The sequence below is a fragment of the Dipodomys merriami genome, unplaced genomic scaffold (assembly GCF_024711535.1).
Source record: "Dipodomys merriami isolate MVZ:Mamm:240054 unplaced genomic scaffold, mDipMer1.0.p SCAF_104, whole genome shotgun sequence".
NCBI lineage: Eukaryota > Metazoa > Chordata > Mammalia > Rodentia > Heteromyidae > Dipodomys > Dipodomys merriami.
The window spans coordinates 4,041,335-4,063,087 of record NW_027202316.1 but is presented as its reverse complement, the minus strand read 5'-3'; the positions used below and the strand labels follow the sequence as shown (position 1 = coordinate 4,063,087).

At 39.0% G+C, this 21,753-nt stretch overlaps 1 protein-coding gene and 1 pseudogene across 1 annotated transcript in view; both read right to left on the bottom strand.

Annotated features, from left to right (window-relative positions):
* Positions 1–21,753, bottom strand: part of Vps41 (VPS41 subunit of HOPS complex) — a 127,747-nt gene that overhangs the window by 31,306 nt on the left and 74,688 nt on the right. The window contains exons 9-14 of the mRNA XM_069998503.1: positions 20,952–21,098; positions 18,572–18,638; positions 10,739–10,836; positions 4,626–4,755; positions 3,029–3,144; positions 1,765–1,821 (exon numbers count right to left, since the gene is read on the bottom strand). Of these exons, the coding sequence (XP_069854604.1) occupies positions 1,765–1,821; positions 3,029–3,144; positions 4,626–4,755; positions 10,739–10,836; positions 18,572–18,638; positions 20,952–21,098 (615 nt within the window). The remainder of the gene's footprint in view (positions 1–1,764; positions 1,822–3,028; positions 3,145–4,625; positions 4,756–10,738; positions 10,837–18,571; positions 18,639–20,951; positions 21,099–21,753) is intronic.
* Positions 6,265–7,194, bottom strand: LOC138810556 (F-actin-capping protein subunit alpha-1-like; annotated as a pseudogene).

Here is a 21,753-nt window from a genome sequence, read left to right as displayed (position 1 = left end):
GGTTCTGAGAGGATTTGGATGGCAGTGCTACTACTGTACATATGGGCGACGGTTCTTGCTGATCTCCCCAGATCCTTCTTACAAAGCATTATTTCCAGCATTTTCATGGATGCTTAAACTTGGCATACAAAACAAAGCTTGGGCTTTAACTTCTCTATGTACCAAAGGTATACGTGGAAGTTCCTCCTGGATGACAGAAATGGCAGGAGCCCATTTCTTCTTTGCACACTGGTGTGAAATGACATAGGGCTACACAGAATTCAGTGTATGGGACAGTCTTGTTTCAAGAGTGGAGGGACATATTCACTGTTTATTACATTGTCTTCTGTAATTGCTATGTGGTAAGTCATACTTGATATCTGCAGGAACTTGAGATAAGGAAGGGTGTCTACACTATTTCTCTGAATACAGACCTTTGTAACCTGTTTCAAGGCCCAGCCTACCACCCCTCCCACCTTGTGTAATCACTGTGTCCTCCACTTCATTCTCTGTGCACCTCGAGTGCCAGACCTCTTCTACCTCTTTTCCCTAAGCACAAGCAGGCCTAAGCATCTCCCTTACATGGTACTTAGCTACAGGCTTCACACTCTTCTATTCACAGCTCACCTGATGGTCTATATTCAACTCTATCATCACCTACTTACTTTTTTTATTCCTTCTAACACATTGAGAATAAAAATCTATCAACAGAAAACTCACTGGGTACATACATATTACCAAGTTCGGTGTGCCTGAGTAGCTGAAATTGCTTGGACTTTCTGACCTTACCTCAACCATGTCAGCTTTTAACTCTATACCCTGAATGCTCTCCTCTCCCAGGAAACAGCTTACCTCTGGCAGGTCCAAATCTGCTTTTTATGTCATCATTCCTGGAAGGACAACATTCCTGACAGAAACACCACCTCCCCATGTTGTCTGACTTATGCTCTAGCCCTGGGTGGGCTGATCCAAATTCAAGCCCTTGATTGATATATTTTTGTTAGCTGGTATTTTTTAGCTCTCTGGAATCGAGGATTTATCAGTTCCCACTTGACCACCAGATGCCCTCTCTCTCCACCTCAGCTGGCCTCTCTGTGGCCACGTCTGCATCAGACTCCTTTTCTTTGTATTTTCAACATGGAGTTTTACAGAGTTCAAGATAGGGAAGGAGTAGGACGAAAGAGTTTGTGCTGCAACTGTTTCTAGCTTCTGTTTACAGACTAGGAAGCTGGCTCTATGTTCCCTGAGGGCCCTTCACACGCAGCAGAAATTTCATGCCTGCTCTCCATCTGCACAGTCACTGTCACAGTTAGCAATGAAATGGGCTTTCTGCCACTGTATTTTTCCAGAACCCACAATGTAATAAAAATGTATTTGATGTCCTAGGTTAGTCTCCATAACAAAATCAACTGAGTTTGTTATCACAGAGACACCAAAGCAATCTAGTTTTAAGAAACCCCTTTTTTGATAAGTGTTGTGGTAATGTGATTTTTACCTATGATTTAAAGAAACTTCCATACGTATGACTGGCAAGTTCTGTATTTAAAGTTTATTTCACAAATATAGTTTCCAAATTATCTACAACTACCTCTTAGCAGGTGTAAAAAATTCTTGTTTACAAGCAGAAACTGATTCAATAAAGACAACTATTTTGACCTCATAGGTGAGAACATTAGTTTGAAGTAAGTTCCTCTGCAAAGAGAAGAGTCTGCACTTTCCAAATTACTTTCAGCCTCGTTATTACTTAGTAAAAGATAGCTTTAAATACTGAAACTACACACTTACCAGAATCTTATGTCTTTTAATGTTCCTTTGGCTAATTTCAGCTGCCATCAAGGCTTCCTACATGTATATGGACATGGTAAAACAAGCAGAAGAGAGAAAGAGAAAAGGGGAGAGATGGAGAGAAAGTTAATGTAGTTATAAGCACTATGTTGATGGTATTTTTATTTTCTGGACTACATGAATGAAGCCTCTCTTCCTATGGCTGCTGCTCAAAGCGCTGCAAGTTTCAACACTGGCTCAAAAAGCTCCACTGAATTAAAGTATATGCAAGTATGTAAAATGAACACTTTTGCTTTTTTTAATTTTTTGATTGGTTGTGGGGCTTGAACTCTGTGCTTGGGTGCTGTCCCTGTGCTCAAGGCGAGCGCTCTACCACTTGAGCCACAGCACTACTTCTGGTTTTCTAGTTGCTTATTGGAGATAAGAGTTTCACAGCCTTTCCTACCTAGGTTGGCTTTGAACCAAAATCCTCAGATCTCAGCCTCCTGAATAGCTAGGATTACAGGTATGAGCCACTGGCACCCGGCTCACTTTTGCTATTTCCATGTGAATTAATTTACACATTAGAATACTAGAATCACCTTTCATAGACAAATACAAATATGACAAAAGCTCATAGGCCAGATCCTATCCACTCCCTCCCTCTCCTACCAACCCTCCCCACTTAACAGTAAACCTCTTGTAGTCTTTTTGTTTTAAAATTTTTGACATAGACATCGGAAAGGTACTGGTTTCCTACATGTTTTTGGCTTGTGGCACTCTAATTCAACTATTTAAAACTTATAATGTAAAGATCTTCCCATGACTGACCAAAAAAAAAAAAAAAGAGAGATCTTTCATGCAATTGTTTCTAACATATTTATAAGATTATGTCTTTGTTGCTCTGTATGTCCCTCCCCCATGGTATAACCCCTGCTTTCACTATATATGATGTTGGTATATGTGGAGGGGAAGGGAAAAAACAAATCGTTAAAACAGGGATACAGGAGGACCCATTGCAACAATGAGATGTGGGGGGCATGGGGGGGGGGAGGATGCGAAGGGATGGGAAGGAGAAACAAAGGAGGAGGCTACAATGCTTGATAAGAAATGTACTCATTATCTTGCCCATGTAATTGTAACCCCTCTGTACAGTATTTTCACAATTAAAAAATACGTTTATAAAAAAAAAAAACTAGCCTCAAAAAAAAAAGCAAATAAAAAAGATCTTTTATCTTCTGTTATATCTAGGTCAATACTTGCAAGAATCTAAAGCGAAAACTACTTCATATTTCTTCTTTTCAAGAAGCCAGTCAATATGATCATCTTGGTCTCGTTCTTTGGCCACTACGACATCTCTTGGACTCACAATGTAGAAGAGTGATTCTCCTTCAGAGTAAACTGGAGGGAGAGAAGAGAAGTCACTTGGGTGACTTGACATGACGAATGTGGCAATGCTTTCACGGGACCTGGTAAGCTTTCCTATTTCAGTGTAAGTGAAAATTATATAACTTTGCAATCATGTATACTTGACTCTGCTGGAAGGAAAAGGAGGAAGATAGGATAGAGAATGACAGAATATATTTCAGTGTCTTCAAATATATATAAGTGCAAAATTACCCAAAAAGGAAGGAAACAAGAGAGAAAGAATGGGGGAAAAAAGGGAGATTAAGAGGAAAATACTATATAAAACTTGAAAAAAAATAAGATGGGTTTAAAATTCTGTTTAATACATTAACATTATGACTTCAGGTAAAAAAATAGTGTCCAGAATTTCCCATGTCTATTGCATATTGGAATTCATCTACTACATATAAACTTTATCTATGGCCATCTATATTACTGTTCTATTTTTACCTCACTTAGTGATAAATGTGTCCTTCTCATCAAGGTCAAGGTCATCTAAAGCATAAATGACAGCTATCTGAGCCCAGGGGACATGATCTGTCATTTCAGCATGCTACGTACAGTGCTAATATTGAGGTTTTCCCACCGAATTCAATTACAAAACCTGTTCTGAAGGGCTTTTAAGTGTGCAGCAGAGTTTGCTCTGAATAAAGTACGAAAACTGTTGTGAATCAGTCACTTTTGCCAAGTCCAGATTTGCTCTCACATGTTTTAACCAATTAGGGGCATCATATCAGAAAGACCAAACAAACAGAATATTTCTCCCTCACTACTTTGGCCAAAATAGCAACTCAAAATGTCCTGAAAACAAAAAAAGGGCAATTATTTCAAGGAAGAACCTCTAAAAAGGTTACTCGACAATTTTCCAATATATTTTACAATATATTGAAACAGAGATTCCTTGGCATGACTAAATAGCAACGATTCTCCTTTGTTTCTGAGCAGTCAGAAATGAAGCTATTTACTTCATAAATATTCATCCAAGGCCTGGTGATTTGGTAGGGTTCCTCTCAGCTTTAAGCAGTTGGTTAGTAATAGACAGACAACTCTATCATCCCAAAGCAGCAAACCTTCTGGAGAAATAATGTTGGAGGCGATATGACAATCACAGAGTCATGAAGCTTGTCCTCAAGTTACATGCCACTTAAATAGTTCGGACAACAGAAAAGAATACCAAAGGAGATAGAGACTATTTCTCATCTCAGTCCTATCAGGACATTTTTGGGGGGGGGGCGTGGGGGGGGGGAAACTGTAGTATCTTTTTACTACAGTAGCCTTTGGCAAAAGCTGCTCAGGAAAGCTCTGCAAAATTTTTGGACCTAGATATTGTGGTATGCAATTGAAGAGGCCTGTTCAGATATTCTCTAAGGTCTTTTCATCACCTTCATTTCAATTCTGTCTTGCAAGGGCTGAGTACAAAGGAAAAGAACATAAATCTAAGAAATCATAGGAGCCAGCTCTCTGATACGTCTCACCTAAATGGTAATCCCTGCATTCATTCTCCTGAAAGCCTCTGACAGTCAGAGCATCAGACGAGATCTCCTCACAGGTCTCAGAAAGTGGCTGAATGATGTCCAGTCTAGGCCTGGCACAGTACTCTCTTTCCTAGAGGGATAAAGACAGAAGACTCATCTTAATCATAATTTACATAGATTAACTCAAGTTACCACTTGCTGGCATAGAGAAGACCTTCTAACAGTTGGTCCCCCAGCACTGTCTTATTTTCCTGAACTTTTATATAAGATAAATAGGATCCTGTCATTTGGGCACTCCACCCCTCATTCAGTGTCAGGAGAGTGGCAGCCCAATAGCAATCCAGAGAATTTGTTATACAAATACATTTTATTTGAAATAAAAATGTTTATATAGCTTTCACTTAGAAACAAACTGTCACCTGACTGTATTATGGAGCAAAAACAAAGCACAAACATCCTCAGTATTGACAATTATTTGGAGACAGGTAGGAAGACACTACTTAGTTTTAAAAAAACTGACCTTCCCTTAAGGCCTGGTCATAGAAGTGTAAACAATGTAAATGAACCTACAATTACCAGTTGTCATATCTTATCTCTGTTACCTGAATATTCTGAGATCATAAACATACCTGCCAATATACCTGGGAAGGGTTGCTTATATCATAGTTACATGAGTTCTTGGCAGGTTGGATCAAGGAAGAGTAATTTGGAACAAGTTTTACACCTATTTAGAAGAAAACACTATATTCCCTTAAAATAACAGGTTACAGAAAGATACTGCCTCGAAGTTATGCTTTTTACTCTGATTCATTTTTAGTTTTTGTGATTTACACAATTGTCCGTTTAATTTGCTTATATTACAATCCTGCCACAAAATCTTAAAGCCCACAATACCTATTATTTCTTCAAGATCTGTATTGTTTAAATTTCATACTCTAGCATATCTACAATATGTCAGCAGTTCTTGTAGAGGAAACAAAAATATAAATGGGTAAAACTTCCTTAAAAATGTAGTTGTTTCTAACTACTTGGTACTTGAGAAGAAAACAATGCGAGAATGGGGGTGGGGGGGAACAAACATTCATGTGTTGGAAATGTGGTTCAAGTCTTCAGATTTAAAAACAAGATTCCCCAGGGAAGCTGAGTATCATGGAATTTTTAGAAAATTTTCTCTGCCCTGCCCTGAAATAGACCTGAAAAGTCCCCATTTAAACTTCTTGCAAACTGTATTTGTAAGATGTTATAGATGATGATCAAAGCAGTCAGAGGGAGAAGGATGAATGTGTCTTCCATTTAGCTAGTTTGTATTATAGCCTCTTTAGCTGTTGGTGAATCAGTAAAACAACTGAAGGTACCAGAAGTGCTGTGAAGAATAGGGGTTAAAAACAACAAAAAAACCTACTGACCATTTTTTCTGTTTAAATCAATAACAGGAATTCATGGCTAGGAAAATTTTCTAAACAGTAAAATGACTTCAGGATAGATCTCTCCATTAAATGTAGCAAGGGAAAAAAAGATTTACACTAGAAGATACAGTGATGATGGAGAACCACAAGGTAGGTTCAACAGTATTCTATGAGGCTAGAAAATCAGTTAACTTTGAAAACCCTAGAAAAGTATCACTCGTTTATAAGTCACTTATTTATCATATTCCAACACTGAATCCCTTTCCTTCCACACACTGAAGAATCCTATAGTCAGTTTTTAAGCATTCTGCATTTCCTTGCCAATGTTGTAGCTGAGTATCTTGGTCCAGTCAATTCTGGTGCAGTTAAATGGAAGTTGCTGGTATAAGGCCTTGGATATGGTATGTGGCATTGTTTGGTAGTGTTCATTAATTACTGTGTGATACTCATTTTCTGTACTTTCTATAATTTTAACAAAGTCCTTGGCCATTTGGACTTCATTAGAAATAGTTTCTGGATCTTGTACATCTTTATGACTAACCTACTGAACATTGCCATCTTCCTAATAGTGAACTCAAATCTTAAGCTCATCCACTTGGGCTGTAGGTAGTGTGATTTGTGAACTTCCACTCTGATCTCCAACAACCATTCCAGAAGTTTTTAGGCTGAAACTGGTGGCTTTTCATACATGCAATTAAAGTCTGTTGTACTGTTTTAACATAAACAGTACAGAAGCCATTGGAAAAATGATCTTTCAAATAGGCTCTTAAGTACTGTCACAGGATTCTCTCCAAGATTTCAGACCTTCATCTTCTTCCTCTTTCCATAAGTGACAAACTTAAAGGAAATTTTGTTCCTTGTACCTAAAAGTCTATTACCCAGGTGCTCCATTATTAGGACCTGATCTTTATACCCTTCTCTCTTCACAGGTATGAACTGATCCATGTGATACTAAGCAAATGCATGTGCTGTCCCTTCACTGAGGAGATTGTCATTATTAAGTAATAGCTGAACATCATTGAATACTGCATTAAACTCTCTTGGGGGTGCATGGTGATGAATTTAGCAGGTATGCATACATTCTCCTCATCCGACACCAGATCCTTGAAGTCGGGCCATCTTGCGCTGCCCAGAGAATTTTTTTTTTTTTTTTTTTTTGGTCCGGTCGTGGGGCCTGAACTCTGGGCCTAGGCGCTGTCCCTCAGCTCTTCAGCTCAAGGCTAGTGCTCTACCACTTGAGCCACAGCGCCACTTCTGGCTTTTTTCTTTTTGCTTATGTGGTGCTGAGGAATCGAACCCAGGGCCTCAGGCATGCAAGGCAAGTGCTCTACCACTGAGCCAACTTCCCAGCCCCTGCCCAGAGAATTTTTATGTACCTCTTTTACTCGAATGTGAGGGACAGTAAAATAATGTCAGCCTGTGCCATTATCCACATCACTGCTAGTACATTTCCCAGGAATAGTGAAAGCCAGATTAGAGTCACTCTGGCAGATGTCTGACGTCCCAACATGGCAGACAATGGTCACAGATGACTGTCAAGCGTAAGAAATGTTGCTATTGTGACTGTGAAACTCCATTTTTAATATTATTTGATTTTAGTTAGTTGAACTTTAAGCAGTCATACACAACTGGTATGGACAGATTTGGACAGAAGCTGTAGATCAAGCCGGAAGGATGAGCCAACATCTGTTGAGGACCTGTGACAGTTCAACAAACCCAGCAGGTGACTATGTGCAAATTACTCTGGCTGAGTACTTAAATGCTATTCTTCTTAATTTTAGACATAAAGCAATTGATGATCGAAAAGTCAACTAAAAATAAGGTTGAATCAGACTGTGGTAAGGCTGTGGAAACTGAGACTAATAGCAGACCTGGGATTTTCAGGTCAAGTCTATTCTATTTTCAAGTTCATGGTTTTTAATATTTCATATTACAGACCTAAGATTTACACTTGACTTCACTTATGCAAACTAATAACTCCTAAAGAACTTTGGTATTGGTATGGAGACAAAGAAGAGAGGAAAAAAATGAGGAGAAAAAATTTAGAACTACATCTAGCTTTGTAAATTTCTAAAGAAAATAGCAAATGTGGGCTTCTTTAAGCAATTTTGTTAGCTTCTGAAAAACAATTACATTATCTTTGCATCGAATACATTGACCCAATTCTAAAAAGACAGCAACTATAAAAGATTAGAGAAAAATAGTTATAGCAAAATTTATCATATCATAGAGAAATGGGAAATTTCTCATCTTATAAACAGAAAAAAATGGATAGGAAACTGCCAACATAAAACTATTTAGAGTGATCTGCTATAAAAATGAGTACAAAAATCAAAATCAGAATAGCAATGTAGAAAAAAAAATTCAAAGAAAATAAAATTGAAATCACCTCATAAGACCCTATTAAAAACTGCTTCAGGGCTGGGAAGGAGCTGAGTGCTAGAGTGTGTACAGAGCATGCCAGAGGCCCTGGATTCAGCACAGGGAAAAAAAAAAATTCTCCTTTGTATAGGTAAAGCAAGTTATCAATAATGTGACTTATCTCCTTTTCCAGCTCATGTTCCCAGAACTGGGTGAATATTTTCATAATTGTGAACTTCTCATGAGTAGGAATTTGGTTTTGATGCTCTGTAATCAGCAGCACCTGGTTCTTAATATGTAGATACTTTATCAATGAGGGAAAGCAAAAGAAAATGCTTAAAAAGGGAATGGCTTAGTAGTCAGAGTGTTAGCTAGATAGAAGAATACACAGTTACTAAACACAAACCTAATAGTAACAACAGAAATCACACATATTGAAACAACAAAGGCATCAATCATCACATTTTGTACATAACACTGGGTGACATAAAAAAATTTTAGTTCATGTAGTTAAACATCTTTTCAATATGCGAAAAGAGAAAGGGGAAAGAAGATGGCCCGAAGCTGACCTCATTACTCTTGGTAATTAATTTTATTAGTTTTTTTCTTTGACTTAAGAATCAAAAGTACTTTTGGTGTTGTATCAAATGATATACATATACCAATACACATTTTAACTCATCTGCAATACCCTGGGCTTCCTCCTCTGGAAAGATTCCATTTCCTAATTTGTCCTATGAGGCTGAACTTTCTTTGGTTTGTATTCCTTTCCAATACTCTCTTTTATTAACAAAGGATTCCTTCCTTCTTTCCCCCACCCTGACCCCTGTACCCATCAGTTGTTTATTAGGCTTCTCCTTTTTCAATGTACTGCTTTTTCCCTATTTCTTTTGATCACATTTTCAATCTTCCCGCATTCCTCATCAAAAAGCATTGTACTTACTCCCTCAGGAGCCACTGCTTTTCTTTATTTTCAAAAAATAAATAAAATAATAATAAACTGATGTCCTGCAATAGGGCTAGAAGCCAACCCTATTGATTTTAGGAGGTCTGAGTGTTCACTTAAGTCTGCAGCATTTCATTGCCTAGCAACATGGGTACCCAGAGCTTTAGTTACTATAGTGATGGCTTCCTAATGCAAGTGCTCTCTCAGAGAAATGCTCCAGTGCAGTTACCACTTCAAAACAAGGGCTCCCAGGGATTCTCTCCCCATTTCACTCGTTGCCATTTGGAGAGGGGGGAAAAAAAAGGAAGATAAAACAAGGAGAGCACACTTGTCTACTTACTATAAAGGGTTAGAGAATCAATTGCAATTACTTTTATATACAGCATCCAAGAGGAAGCAAGCCCTTTATAATAAGCTCTCTGTGTCTGTGCCTTGAAGCTGCCCCTATACCCTTCCCAGTAGGACCCCTGGACTCTAGCAATGAAACGAGCTGGGAAGAGGTTGCCCCAGGCTTCAAAGGGATACTGGGTGTGGATGACCCTCCATACATCTGAATTGTAAACTTCTTTCCAATGTCACTACAGCAAAATTTAATCGTCTGATGCTTTCTACTAGCCACACATTTCACTGGGCTATCATCTGCGTTGATGGCTGAGAGTTAGCAACAACCCCTTTTGAAGCAATCATCAAGCCACTGGGAAGTAAACAGAAGTGCCTGGACCACAAGAAATAATGAACTGCCCTTTCCATGTTCCCTCTGACCACAGGGACCCCAGCTGTTGTAGCCTATCACTGCTGTCATTTCTGCTAATGCACAGTGTCAGATTAGTTTCTTTGCCTTTCAGCAAGAGGAATCCTTCATTCCTTTGGACTAAAAGACTGAGAGGCCAGTGGAAAAAAAAGTGGGGGGGGGGGGGAGGGCGGCTATCTTTCTTGTTCAGCTAAAGGAACACAGGCAGGCAATGAGTAGATCTGTTTGTTTGTTTTTTTTTGGTCAGTCGTGGGGCTTGAACTCTGGGCCTGGGCGCTGTCCCTCAGCTCTTCAGCTCAAGGTGAGCACTCTACCACTTGAGCTACAGCACCACTTCCGGTTTTCTGGTGGTTTATTGGAGATAGGAGTCTCACGGTCTTTCCTGCCCGGGCTGGCTTTGAACCGCGATCCTCAGATCTCAGCCTCCTGAGTAGCTAGGATTACAAGTGTGAGCCACCAGTGCCCAGCCAATGAGTAGATCTTCTGAAGGCAAGTATGTTAGGTTTATAGGGCAATCCATGCCAGTCTTATTTTATAGGTCAAAAAGTGTCGTTCAGATTATAGCAGACTCCCCTGAAGCAGTGTAACACTGAGTCTAACACTAAAAAGTGAACCATACCTGCCTTAATATTTGGGGGGAAATAATTACCGTTTTTTCTGCAAGTTCCTTGACATAGGAGAGTACAACAAGCTGGTCACAGAGAGGTGCAAGTCCACTAATGTAGAATTCTGTTTCAAACTGAGACACTGCAAGCAAAGGGAAAGGAGAGTCACAATTTTTAAAGGAGCAAAAAACACAAACAACCAGAAATCTACATCAACGGGGCATGCTAGATGGATCCATTTTAAAAGGTGATGGAGAGGTCAATCACTGATTTGATGACCATACCCTGTATACTGGCACTGAACTAACACATTGCACCCCATCAGTGCTATACTGTGTCACAATTAAAAGACTGCTCACATCAAGGAGGTATAGTCACATTCCTACTACATTTCACAGTAATCAGTAGAGGAAACCCAGGTAAGATGATATGATCATCTAAACTCAACCTGGCACTCATGACAAAGCAACAATGAGGAACATCTCAGGCAGATAGCACACTGCTTAAATAAAAGAGATGGTTATGGATCTGCTAGGTCCAGGGTCCAAGACAGAGAGTTACACTTTATGTCATAAATATAAAACTACATGGGTGCATCAACTAAACTTAGATCAAATACTGAAACACAGCAAGCAAGGGGTTATTATCTTTTAAACAGATGAAAAGAATCACGATCTAAGTTTTTGATCCCTTTTTCCTAGGAACAGATTGGTGAGCTATCCAAGGCAAGCCCATTCTAGGTATTCTCTAACAATTTGGAGGAGAAATAATAAAAGGCCACAAACTTCAGAATAAGCCAAGCAAAAATACAAAAACTATTGCTCTCTATCAGTTACTTCTCTGAACCAACATTAAAACGGTCACAGCATTTCCCTCTTGTATGGCTGTTCAAAGATCAGGTCAACAGGCACTGCACAGGTTAAGGCCTCTGGGTTCTAGAGAATTTCTCCAGCAGTCTGGATCTGAATGCCTGGAACAAGGCTCTGTCCTTGTCCAGGTTCCCCTGGCTATGAAGCAGGGCCAGGGAGAGTGAGAATCAGGGAATGCTGGGAAAGAACTGTATGGCCCCAATTATGAGCAGCAGCTCTATGAAAAACAGGTGTCCTTGAGCCCAAGTACTGCCTTCCTTGCTTAGCATTTGTGAAGGTTACCTGACCCCCCCCTGGACCTCAGCTGCTGCACCTGTAGGATGGGAGAGGAGCTCCTACCCACACGGGTACTGTGAAGATCTAACGATACTCTGTAAGATATTTAGCATTGTGCTCAGGGGTGCAAGGAGCAAAATGCACTTGTTACTTCTGATCCAGATTGATCTCTCCCCTTCCATCCTCCCTCCCTCCAATCCTTCCTTTGCCAGTCCTAAGGCTCAAATTCTGGGCTTGGGCACTGTCCCTGGACTACTTTTTTGCTCAAGGCCAGGGCTCTACCACTTGAGTCACAGTGATACTTGCAGCTTTTTTTTTTTTTTCCTCCCATGACTAACTAGAGATAAGAGTTGCACAAACTTTCCTGCCCAGGCTATCTTAGAACTACCATCCTCAGATCTCAGCCTCCTGAGTAGATGATTATAGGCATAAGCCACTGGTGCCTAGCAAGTTCGAGATTTCTAAACCTACTTTCTATGAAGAAAATTTATAAATCTCATTTCCAACACAAACCATCTAAGGTTCTAGCACCATGTGGCAATAGGAGGAAGAATGAAGACTGAACATATATGGAAAAATTATTTGCTATAAAATGCTTTACTTTTCTATGTCTAAAATATTTTCATAACTGAAATACTAACCAAGTAATAGATTTTAGAGAGCAAGCTAAACTGTAGCAGCAGAGAATCTACACATAGTTAGAACCTGAAATAAAATCACCTTGACTGAGGCCAACACCAGATATAGTCCCTTCTGATGGGAGCTTAAGATGGAAATACAGGACACTCATGTATTCAATACACAGTCATTGAATGGGGATGAAGGGAGATACTTAGATCTAAGAGAATTTCTCCCAGCTCTCCCGCACCCAGATTCCATTACCTGATCACTGTATTCCCAGTGTCAGTCAAGAGGCTGCAAATAGTATGACTTGATGAATTTTAGATTCTTTGGCTTCTGTGTCCTTCTATATAGATTCCCATGTAGTTATCTCAATTAAATTCAAAATGTACTGTATTCTTAAATTGCTTTGTTAAATGGCAATGCATCAACTACTAACAGATAATAAACATATTTTAAAAGGTAAAAATCTCCCATATGAAGTGAAAACAAAGAAGTCAATGATTAATTCCTTGCATGTAAGTCATCCATGCTGGGGATTGGGAATGTGACTTAGTGGTAGAATGCCTAACATGCATGAAGCCCTGGATTCCATTCTTTGGTATCACATAAGCAGAAAAAGCTGGAAGTAACTCTGTGGCTCCAGTGGCAGAGTACTATCCTTGAGCAAAAGAAGCTTAGGAACAGTGCCCAGGCCGAGTTCAAGCCCCAGGTCTGGCAAAAAGAAAAAAGAAAAAAAAAGTCACCTGTGCTGGTGACAGACAACCAGAAAATGACACAAATACTGGCTTCATTACCAACAATGTGACTCCAACTGTAATTCCATAGAGACCCTGAAAGACTGCAATGGAAAGTTCCAGAAGGTTAGGAAGTCTTGAGCAAATTACAAGATATCCAAGTGAGGTTAAAGGAGATATAGAGGTATGGACCTTGAGACCTACTATCACACTAGCAATGTGATCCAGGAGAGAAGAGGTGTTATCTAAAACCCAATGTACCTACACTTTAAAGCCCTATGTACAGAGAATCACTTCAGGGTAGGTGACCAGCCAGGAGGCTTATTCTTTATTATTATCATTACTTTTCATTCACCAGTATCAGTATCCAAATGATAGGAATAGCTTTAGTCTTACTCTTGTGATTTGTAAGGAAGAATGAAAACATCTCTAAGAAATGTACAGCTACACATATTTCTTCAATCTCAATGCTACTTTCAGTTCATTTATTAAAGGACAGTGGCTTACAATGTATAATCCAGACTTCTTATTACTATCCCTTTCCTCCATCCTACTCAAGAACTCTTACCAAAACCTCTGCTGTGAAAATGGTTTACACTGTTAAAAAGATTGCAATTCGGGGCTGGGAAGGTGGCTCAGTGGTAGAGCGCTTGCCTTGCATGCATGAGGCCCTGGGTTCGATTCCCCAGCACCCCATAAGCAAAAGAAAAAAGTCGGAAGTGGCGCTGTGGCTCAAGTGGTTGAGCTCTAGCCTTGAGCTGAAGAGCTGAGGGACAGTGCCCAGGCCCCATGACCAGACCACCCCCCCCACCCAAAAATAAGATTCTGATTGAAGGGGGGAGGAGAGGAATGGTACTTAACCACTGACCACACTAGTAAAGTGTCAGTAATGTGATACTATTAGTACCCACACATAGTCTCTTTCACATAAATTATAAGTACAGATGGACTCCACTTAGATAGAAAGGGCCAAGAGTTTCTGTAGGGGCTATAATGAGCAGTCATGATATTGAGATGAATGTCTGTAAGCAGTAATACCTACCAGACTGAGTAAGCACCTCACGGTGCTAAGCACTAAGTGAGGCACATAACTTTGTCATGTCTAATTCTCATCTCCACCTAACACATGGGAAGAACTCAGGAAGGTTAAGTGACCTTATCAAGATACCACAAATCCAGCAAATAACTTTACTTCCCTGGAAGCATTCTGGTTGTTCTGCAAAGGTGGAGTCATCTGCTTTAACAGTGTGGTAGTAATATCATGGTCACCTCCCTCTAGAGAGGAAGAAAGATTAGAGCCTGCATGTGAAAGGCATACTGTGAGCCTGAAGCAGAGGAGGCACACAGCACACAGTGCATAGCACACACCAAAAATGTGTGCAGCTAAGTACCTGCTAGAGAGGAGACAATGCAACATTCTTATACTTCACTGGTAATTTTATATTTTTAAACGTCTAGGTTGTTATTTTTTTTTAAACCGATCTATATTGTAACCTTTGGGATCCTAGGTATTGAGATGTGAAGAGTTCTTTTTCCCCCTTGGAAGGCAAGAGAATGACAGGAAAGAAGAGAGATACTGAAACAATGACCTTTGTCTTCTAGTTACCAGTCTTCTTTATCATCTGATCCCTTGGCCTGTTTGGTCTATACTGGTAAATCTGAAATACACAGACACAGACACACAGACACACAGACATCCCTCTCTAAAGGAAAACATACGCATATCATTGAAACGTTTACTAGTTCCTAAAAGCCAATATATGTTGGTAGTATGAGCTTACAAGACCTTTTAAAAACTGATGGTTTCCTTCACTTAATACGATTGTTCCAGGTCTTTCCATTTCCTTACAAATGGGGTGATGCCATTCTTTCTGTTGGAAGCATAGAATTCCATTGTGTATATATACTACATTTTCTTTATCCATTCACCTACTGAGGGGCATCTGGGTTGGTTCCATATTTTAGCTATGGTAAATAATTCTGTAATGAATATGGTTGTGCTGGTAGCTTTAGTATGGCCTTGTTTGTGGTCATTTGGGAAATGCCCAAGAGTGTAATTGCTGGGTCATAGGGAAGCTCTATGTTTAGTCTATACTGTTTTCCAAAGTGGTTGAACAAGTTTACACCACCAACAGCATAGTAGGTTCCCTTTTGGTCACACCCCCTCCAGCATCTGTTGTTATTAGATTTCTTGATAATGGCCACTCTAACTGGGATGAGGTGGAATCTCAATGTTGTTTTGATTTGCATTTCTTTTATGGCCAGAGAGGTTGAGTATTTCTTTATGTGTCTATTGGCCTTTTTTGTGTGTGTGTGTGAAAATACTGTACAGAGGGCTATTGGCCATTCTTATTTCCTCTTCAGAGAAGACTCACTTTAAGCCCACTTGTTAATGGGGTGGTTTGTTATTTTTAGGATTTGTTTTTGGGGATTTAATTTTTGAGTTCTAAGTATATTTTAGATATGGGGCCCTTGTCTGTTATATGGCTAGTGAGGATCTTCTCCCAATCTGTGGCCTTTCTATTTATCTTGCTAGCTATGTCCTTTGCCATGCAGAAGCAGAAAATAATCATATAAAGTGAAAAGTAAGCCAGACGCAAAGAAACATAGGCTCCATGCTTGCCCTCATTTGTAATAATTAGTACATGTCTAGGATAGTCCTAGCAGAGACTCATAATAGCTCAATAACTATGTACATACGACCATTTAAGATGATGCTAAGTGAAATGAACTCCAAGATATGGAAACGAGGTTTTTCTTTGTTGTTGTTTTTAATGTACTATGTGAAGTTATTTCTTTTTTCCTTTTTAATCTCTTTTTCCTTTGGTTTATCCCCTGTTGTCACTATATTTGATTTTGGTACCCTGTGTCTTGTATATATGTTTATTTGAGAAAGGGAAGGGGAACAACAAAATGGTGACACAAAGGACCAAGGGTAAACCAATGCAACAGTGATACTCACAAGACAAGATGCTGGAAATGAACTTTACAACTTGAGAGGAGAGGAAGTTGGGAGGAGGGAAAGTGGGAGAAAAACAAGGGAGGGAGTAACAATGTTTGACAAGAAATGTACTCATTACCTTATGTATGCAACTATAACCCCTCTGTACATCACCTTGATAATAAAATTAAATTATAAAGAAAAAAGAAAAAAATGAGAACTGATTTCAACTACTTTATGAGGATGAGCTACCTAAAAGTTGAATTAAAAAGGGCTTCTTTAAATAATTAAGATTTTCACTAGAGAATTTCAGAAGGAACCTGTATACCATTTGCCAAAAATATTATAAAGGAATGTATGAGAGCTTTCAATAAAGTGACTATTATTCCTGGAAAAGCCCTGATGGTTTCACTTAATGATACTGTATTTGCAATATAAAATGTTTTTTAAATATGATTTGGTAGTCGGAAGTGGCGCTGTAGCTCAAGTGGTAGAGCCGCTCGCCTTGAGCTGAAGAGCTGAGGGACAGCGCCCAGGCCCAGAGTTCAAGCCCCAAGACCGACCAAAAAAAAAAAAAAAAAACACACAAAAATATAATTTGGTAGAGGAAGTTAATGTGATCAAAATACAGAATAATATGTATACATGGAACTATCACAATGAACCTCCTTTGTACAATACACACCTACAAAAATTATTATTTTTTTTTTGGGGGGTGGAGTCCGGTCGTGGGGCCTGAACTCTAGGACTGGGTGCTGTCCCTCAGCTCTTCAGCTCAAGGCTAGCGCTTTACCACTTGAGCCACAGCACCACTTCCGGCTTTTTTTCTTTTGCTTATGTGGTGCTGGGGAATCGAACCTAGGGCCTCATGCATGCAAGGCAAGCGCTCTACCACTGAGCCACCTTCCCAGCCCCTACAAAAATTATTAAAACAGAAAACTTTAACATTAATTTTGACTCTTCAAGATAAAACAGCACAGATTTAAATACTATAATTATACTGGTCATGAAGCTAATGTAGAGCTTTGCCTTATTACAATGATGCATCAAATTTATATTTACCATCCATATCCCAAATGTGCAAATCCATTTTATAAACAGTTATAGTATGCCAAAACTTTTTTATTTTCCACAAGAGTAATGATACATCATCTTTGGTAAACTTCTCCTAATGGTTGTTTCCCAAAGTTACTGAGTCATTCAATAAAGTACCTACTACATGACAAACATTATGTTAGACCCTGGTGATATGAATAGTAAGCGTAAACAGATCCACTCTGTGCTTGCAATGAAGTGACAATCTGGTGGAAAACTCAGAAATGTACAAATGACCACTGGATTGCTGTATGGCCATGGGGAGATACAGTGCTTTCTGTGCCTAAATGAAGGGCTTGGCCCGGGCAGGAAGATCCAATGGGATTCCGCAGGAAAATAACATTTAAGAGTTAATGAGGTAAAAAGGAGGAGAATGTTCTAGGCAGAAGGGAAGGAGGAATCTGGGTGGGTGGAGAAGAGTAAATGTGGCCGCAGTGTACAGCCCAAGGAGAAGCCTGGTGGTAGTATTAGACAAAGGAAGCCACCTCAGAGCCCAGTGGTCCACACAAAGGACAATTGTCCCCTTCATCTCAGAACAATGGGAGAGGCTGAAGGATGAGGCCACGATCTGATTTGTGTTTGGCTGTAGTGGGGAGTCATTCACGGTGTGTATGTGGGGGAGGGGGGAAGGTTGGGGGGCAGGAGATGACTAATCAGGAGGTGGCTGCAGTGGCCCAGGACAACACTGATGAAGATGAGTATTTCAAATGCTTAGTTGATGGTACTTTGTCAAAGAAATACATTAATTCTCACCTCTCATGATGACTCTATGACACAGTCACTCTTTCTCACGTTGTATAAAGGAAAATGTTACTGCATAAAGAAATCTGTCTCGGGGCTGAGAAGGTGGCTCAGTGGTAGAGTGCTTGCCTTGCATGCCCGAGGCCCTGGGTTCATTTCCTCAGCACCACATAAGCAAAAAGAGAAAAGCCAGAAGTGGCATTGTGGCTCAAGTGGTAGCCTTGAGCTGAAGAGCTGAGGGACAGCGCCTAGGCCCAGAGTTCAGGCCCCACGACCGGACCAAAAAAAAAAAAGGAATCTGTCCCTAAAGTCCAGATGATTAATAACAAAACCAGAACCTAAACTCATAGTTACTTGACTTCAAAGACAACTACAAAATTCAAGTCTGAAAATAAGAAATACAATTGTTTTTGGTTTTGTTTTAAATGAGAAGGTTCTCAGAATGAAGTTTCAAAACCTGAAAGTTTCTAGATCTACTTTATCAAAGTACCAAAAGATGAGTTGTGATGAAGAGCAACATGGCTTAGATTTCTACTTGACAAAGTAGATGATCATCTCAAGTTTGCACTCAACAGAAGATACATAAGGAAGCCATACCTATTTCAACATAGCGACTGGGCAAATCCCTCATTTCACTGGCATGTCGTTCCTTCACTGAGCAGATCTAGAAGACAAATGCACAGATTATTCTATGCATCTCATGGGAGATTCTTCAATGTAAATGTGCCTAAATTAGCCACACAGACATGGAGAAATACAATCTATCCTAGAAATCAAATGATAGAAATTTATTTCAATGTGGCAACCAGTAGCCATATTCCCTAGCAGTTATTTTCAAGGACAAAGAAGAAAAGAGAACTTTAAGAAAGCTTTGATATGTTTCTACTGACCATTCTCTGAAACTCTATTTAAGGCCTACAGTCCTGTGCAGGGGATATACACTACTGTGTCCCTCCACATTCTACTACCTAGTGATATTATGGCTATCAAACTTTGTCCAAATATACCCTGTTTCATTCACACAATGATAAAACCACCCATGATGTTTTCTCAGAATTCACCCCTGTTAGTAAGTGATCTATGAATGTATTTCTATTGCCATTTAAACAAAATTTCAGCATAAGTACATGACTTGAAATAGCAAATCACCATGGTGGATCACCATGTCCACATTAGATCAAAAGTGGCACACATCCTTCTAGCTCATATAGATTATCATCAATATATTACATAATTTAACCACCAGCCCTTAACCTGTTTTTGTGATGGCCCATAAGGTAAGAATAATTTTCACATATTTTTTAAGGGAAGAAAACAACAGAATAGTGGGTGGTCTGCAGACTGATATTTTTACTACCAGGTAATAGGTACAGGCAAAGTTTACTGACTTGTTTTAAATTACATTGTGGAAGCTGGGGTAGAAATATACACATATGGTATACAAATAAAGCATCCCAATCTACAGCTCAATATGTCTACTTTCCCTCTCTCCCTCCCCCTCTTACATACATAAACACAAGCAACACATGTGTGTTAACAATGTTTGCTTGGGTTGGTAACACTATTTTATATCTTCTGTGGTGTACTTTCTAAAGAGAACCTACTCAATTTTATAAAGAGAAGAAAAATTTAAGTTCAGCAAGACTGAAATCTCAATTATCAATCTTCAAAAGTTGTGTCAGTGATCCAATTTTCTTCTTTTAGATAGTAGTATTTTATAGCTGTTTCCCTAAGTACAGCTACACTATAGAAAATTCTAAGAGAAAAACTCCAAAGGAAAACAGGCATTATTCAGTGTCCTAGCACGGACAATAACACTTACCAGACTTCTATTCTGTGTAGTTACTGGCATTAACATAACAATTTACTACAAATTACTTAAATACTAAGTAGTTACTGTTATCATTTACTTAAATACTGATTGACCTCTTTTTTGAGCTTTAGTTTTTTATTTCAATCTTTCTTTCATTATAAGTTTAAGCACAATCAATAAACTTGAATACAAAACTTCCAGGACTTCTGCTTAGATAAAGCCACAGTGAGCAAAAACACTTAAGGTTTCCTGATTAGTTTGGTTAAATACCATCTAGCACCACTGCTGCAACTTTTGGAATGCATGAGAGAGAGACAATTCACAGAAACCCATGAGTATACAAGTATAAGGCTCCATTTTTTTTTTTTCGGTAATACTGCGTTTTGAACCAGGTCCTAGCACTTGTCAGTTTAGTCATCTACCACTTAAGCGTTGCCACCAGACTCCTCATACTATTTTTATTTCATCTACTTTTCAGTTTATTTTGTTTAACTTAAGTAACATATTTACAAAAGGAAGCAAACAACTTCTATAGTGTCTATAGTAACTGAGGCACTGGTAGGCATGAAGGAAATGTGAATGAGCTCTGAGGCCTCTTTTGTACAAGAGATAAATTTCATACACTAAGGCACACAAGGGTCGGATAATTGTATGCTAGAAACTATTCCCAAATCTTATTACTGATAATAAGTCTAGGCTTCTCCTCCATCAAGTTATTACCAAGCAAGCAGAATGATTTAGTTTTAACCTTTTCTTCCTACCATCAATAACTCAAGATGAAGAAGCCAAGGGTCAAAGCTAAGGGAAATAAAATAACAGAGAGGGAAACCTGATTAACCAACAGAACTAATTCACATGTTCTACAAATAGCTAAGGCACCACAACTGGGCTGTAGAAAATTAAAAACAACAGCATCAACAGAAGATTTAAAGAGACAGTACCATATTTAGCATAGGAAAGTTCAGATTTACACAGCTTCAGAAAGAAATGTCTTAAAACATATACAACTGAAAGAATTTGGGCACTCAACGATTAGCACATTATCATAATATTCAGATTAAAATGGGCTCTGGGTAGCCAATCAGGAGCTAACATGCCTTTAGACCACCCTCAACAGACCTACAACAACAAAGACTTATTGCAAGGACTAGCAAGCAACACCACCTTGATGGAGGTTCCCCAGCCAATAATCAGTGTCACACTGTCCTTCCAGCAGAGACTGCAAGGATACATATCTGGGCGCAAACTTATATCATCCCGTGGCACATTGGTGATTCTCTGCTTAGAGATGATGTCAAAAATCTTCACACCCTAGAAAGCAAAAAAGTGTAAGACATCCTTTATTCAGAGGTAAAGTAGAGACAAACTGACAACCAGACCTGGCTACATGCCACCAAAAGCCAGCACTACAAAATATTGACAGTTTACAGGAGACAGCTAGAAGCCATGCAAAGAATGCTTCAGCTCCACATATACCTTATGAGAACCAAAATTACAAGGAAACCTTCACACTTCTTACTGGACAAATGGTGTCTTTTTTTAGTGCATGGCACGGCTGACTTAAATCCAATACAAATGTGAAATGCACAGATTAAAAAAATTATTTCCAAAATGATAGATGAATATCATTTCTAATTGTGTTGTTCTACCACAGATATGAGCTTTGTTTTAAAGGAAAAATTTTGATTTTGAAAATCCACCTATATAAAAAAACTACATTTGACATATTAAAGTTCTCAAATAGAAGCATCAAACAAGCAGCTAACCAAAAATCTAAAAATGAACCACAAGACCACAGGTTTACTTACTTTTTTGGGGTGACTAGAAGAAAAGTTCTTAATTGAAAGATGAATTCTGGGGAGTTTTTTTTTCCTATTTAAAACTAAGTATACCTTGAAATCTGAAGATACGTCAGGTAAGAGTAAGACTTATTTTTAAATTTTCTATGGCTCCCAACTCATATCTA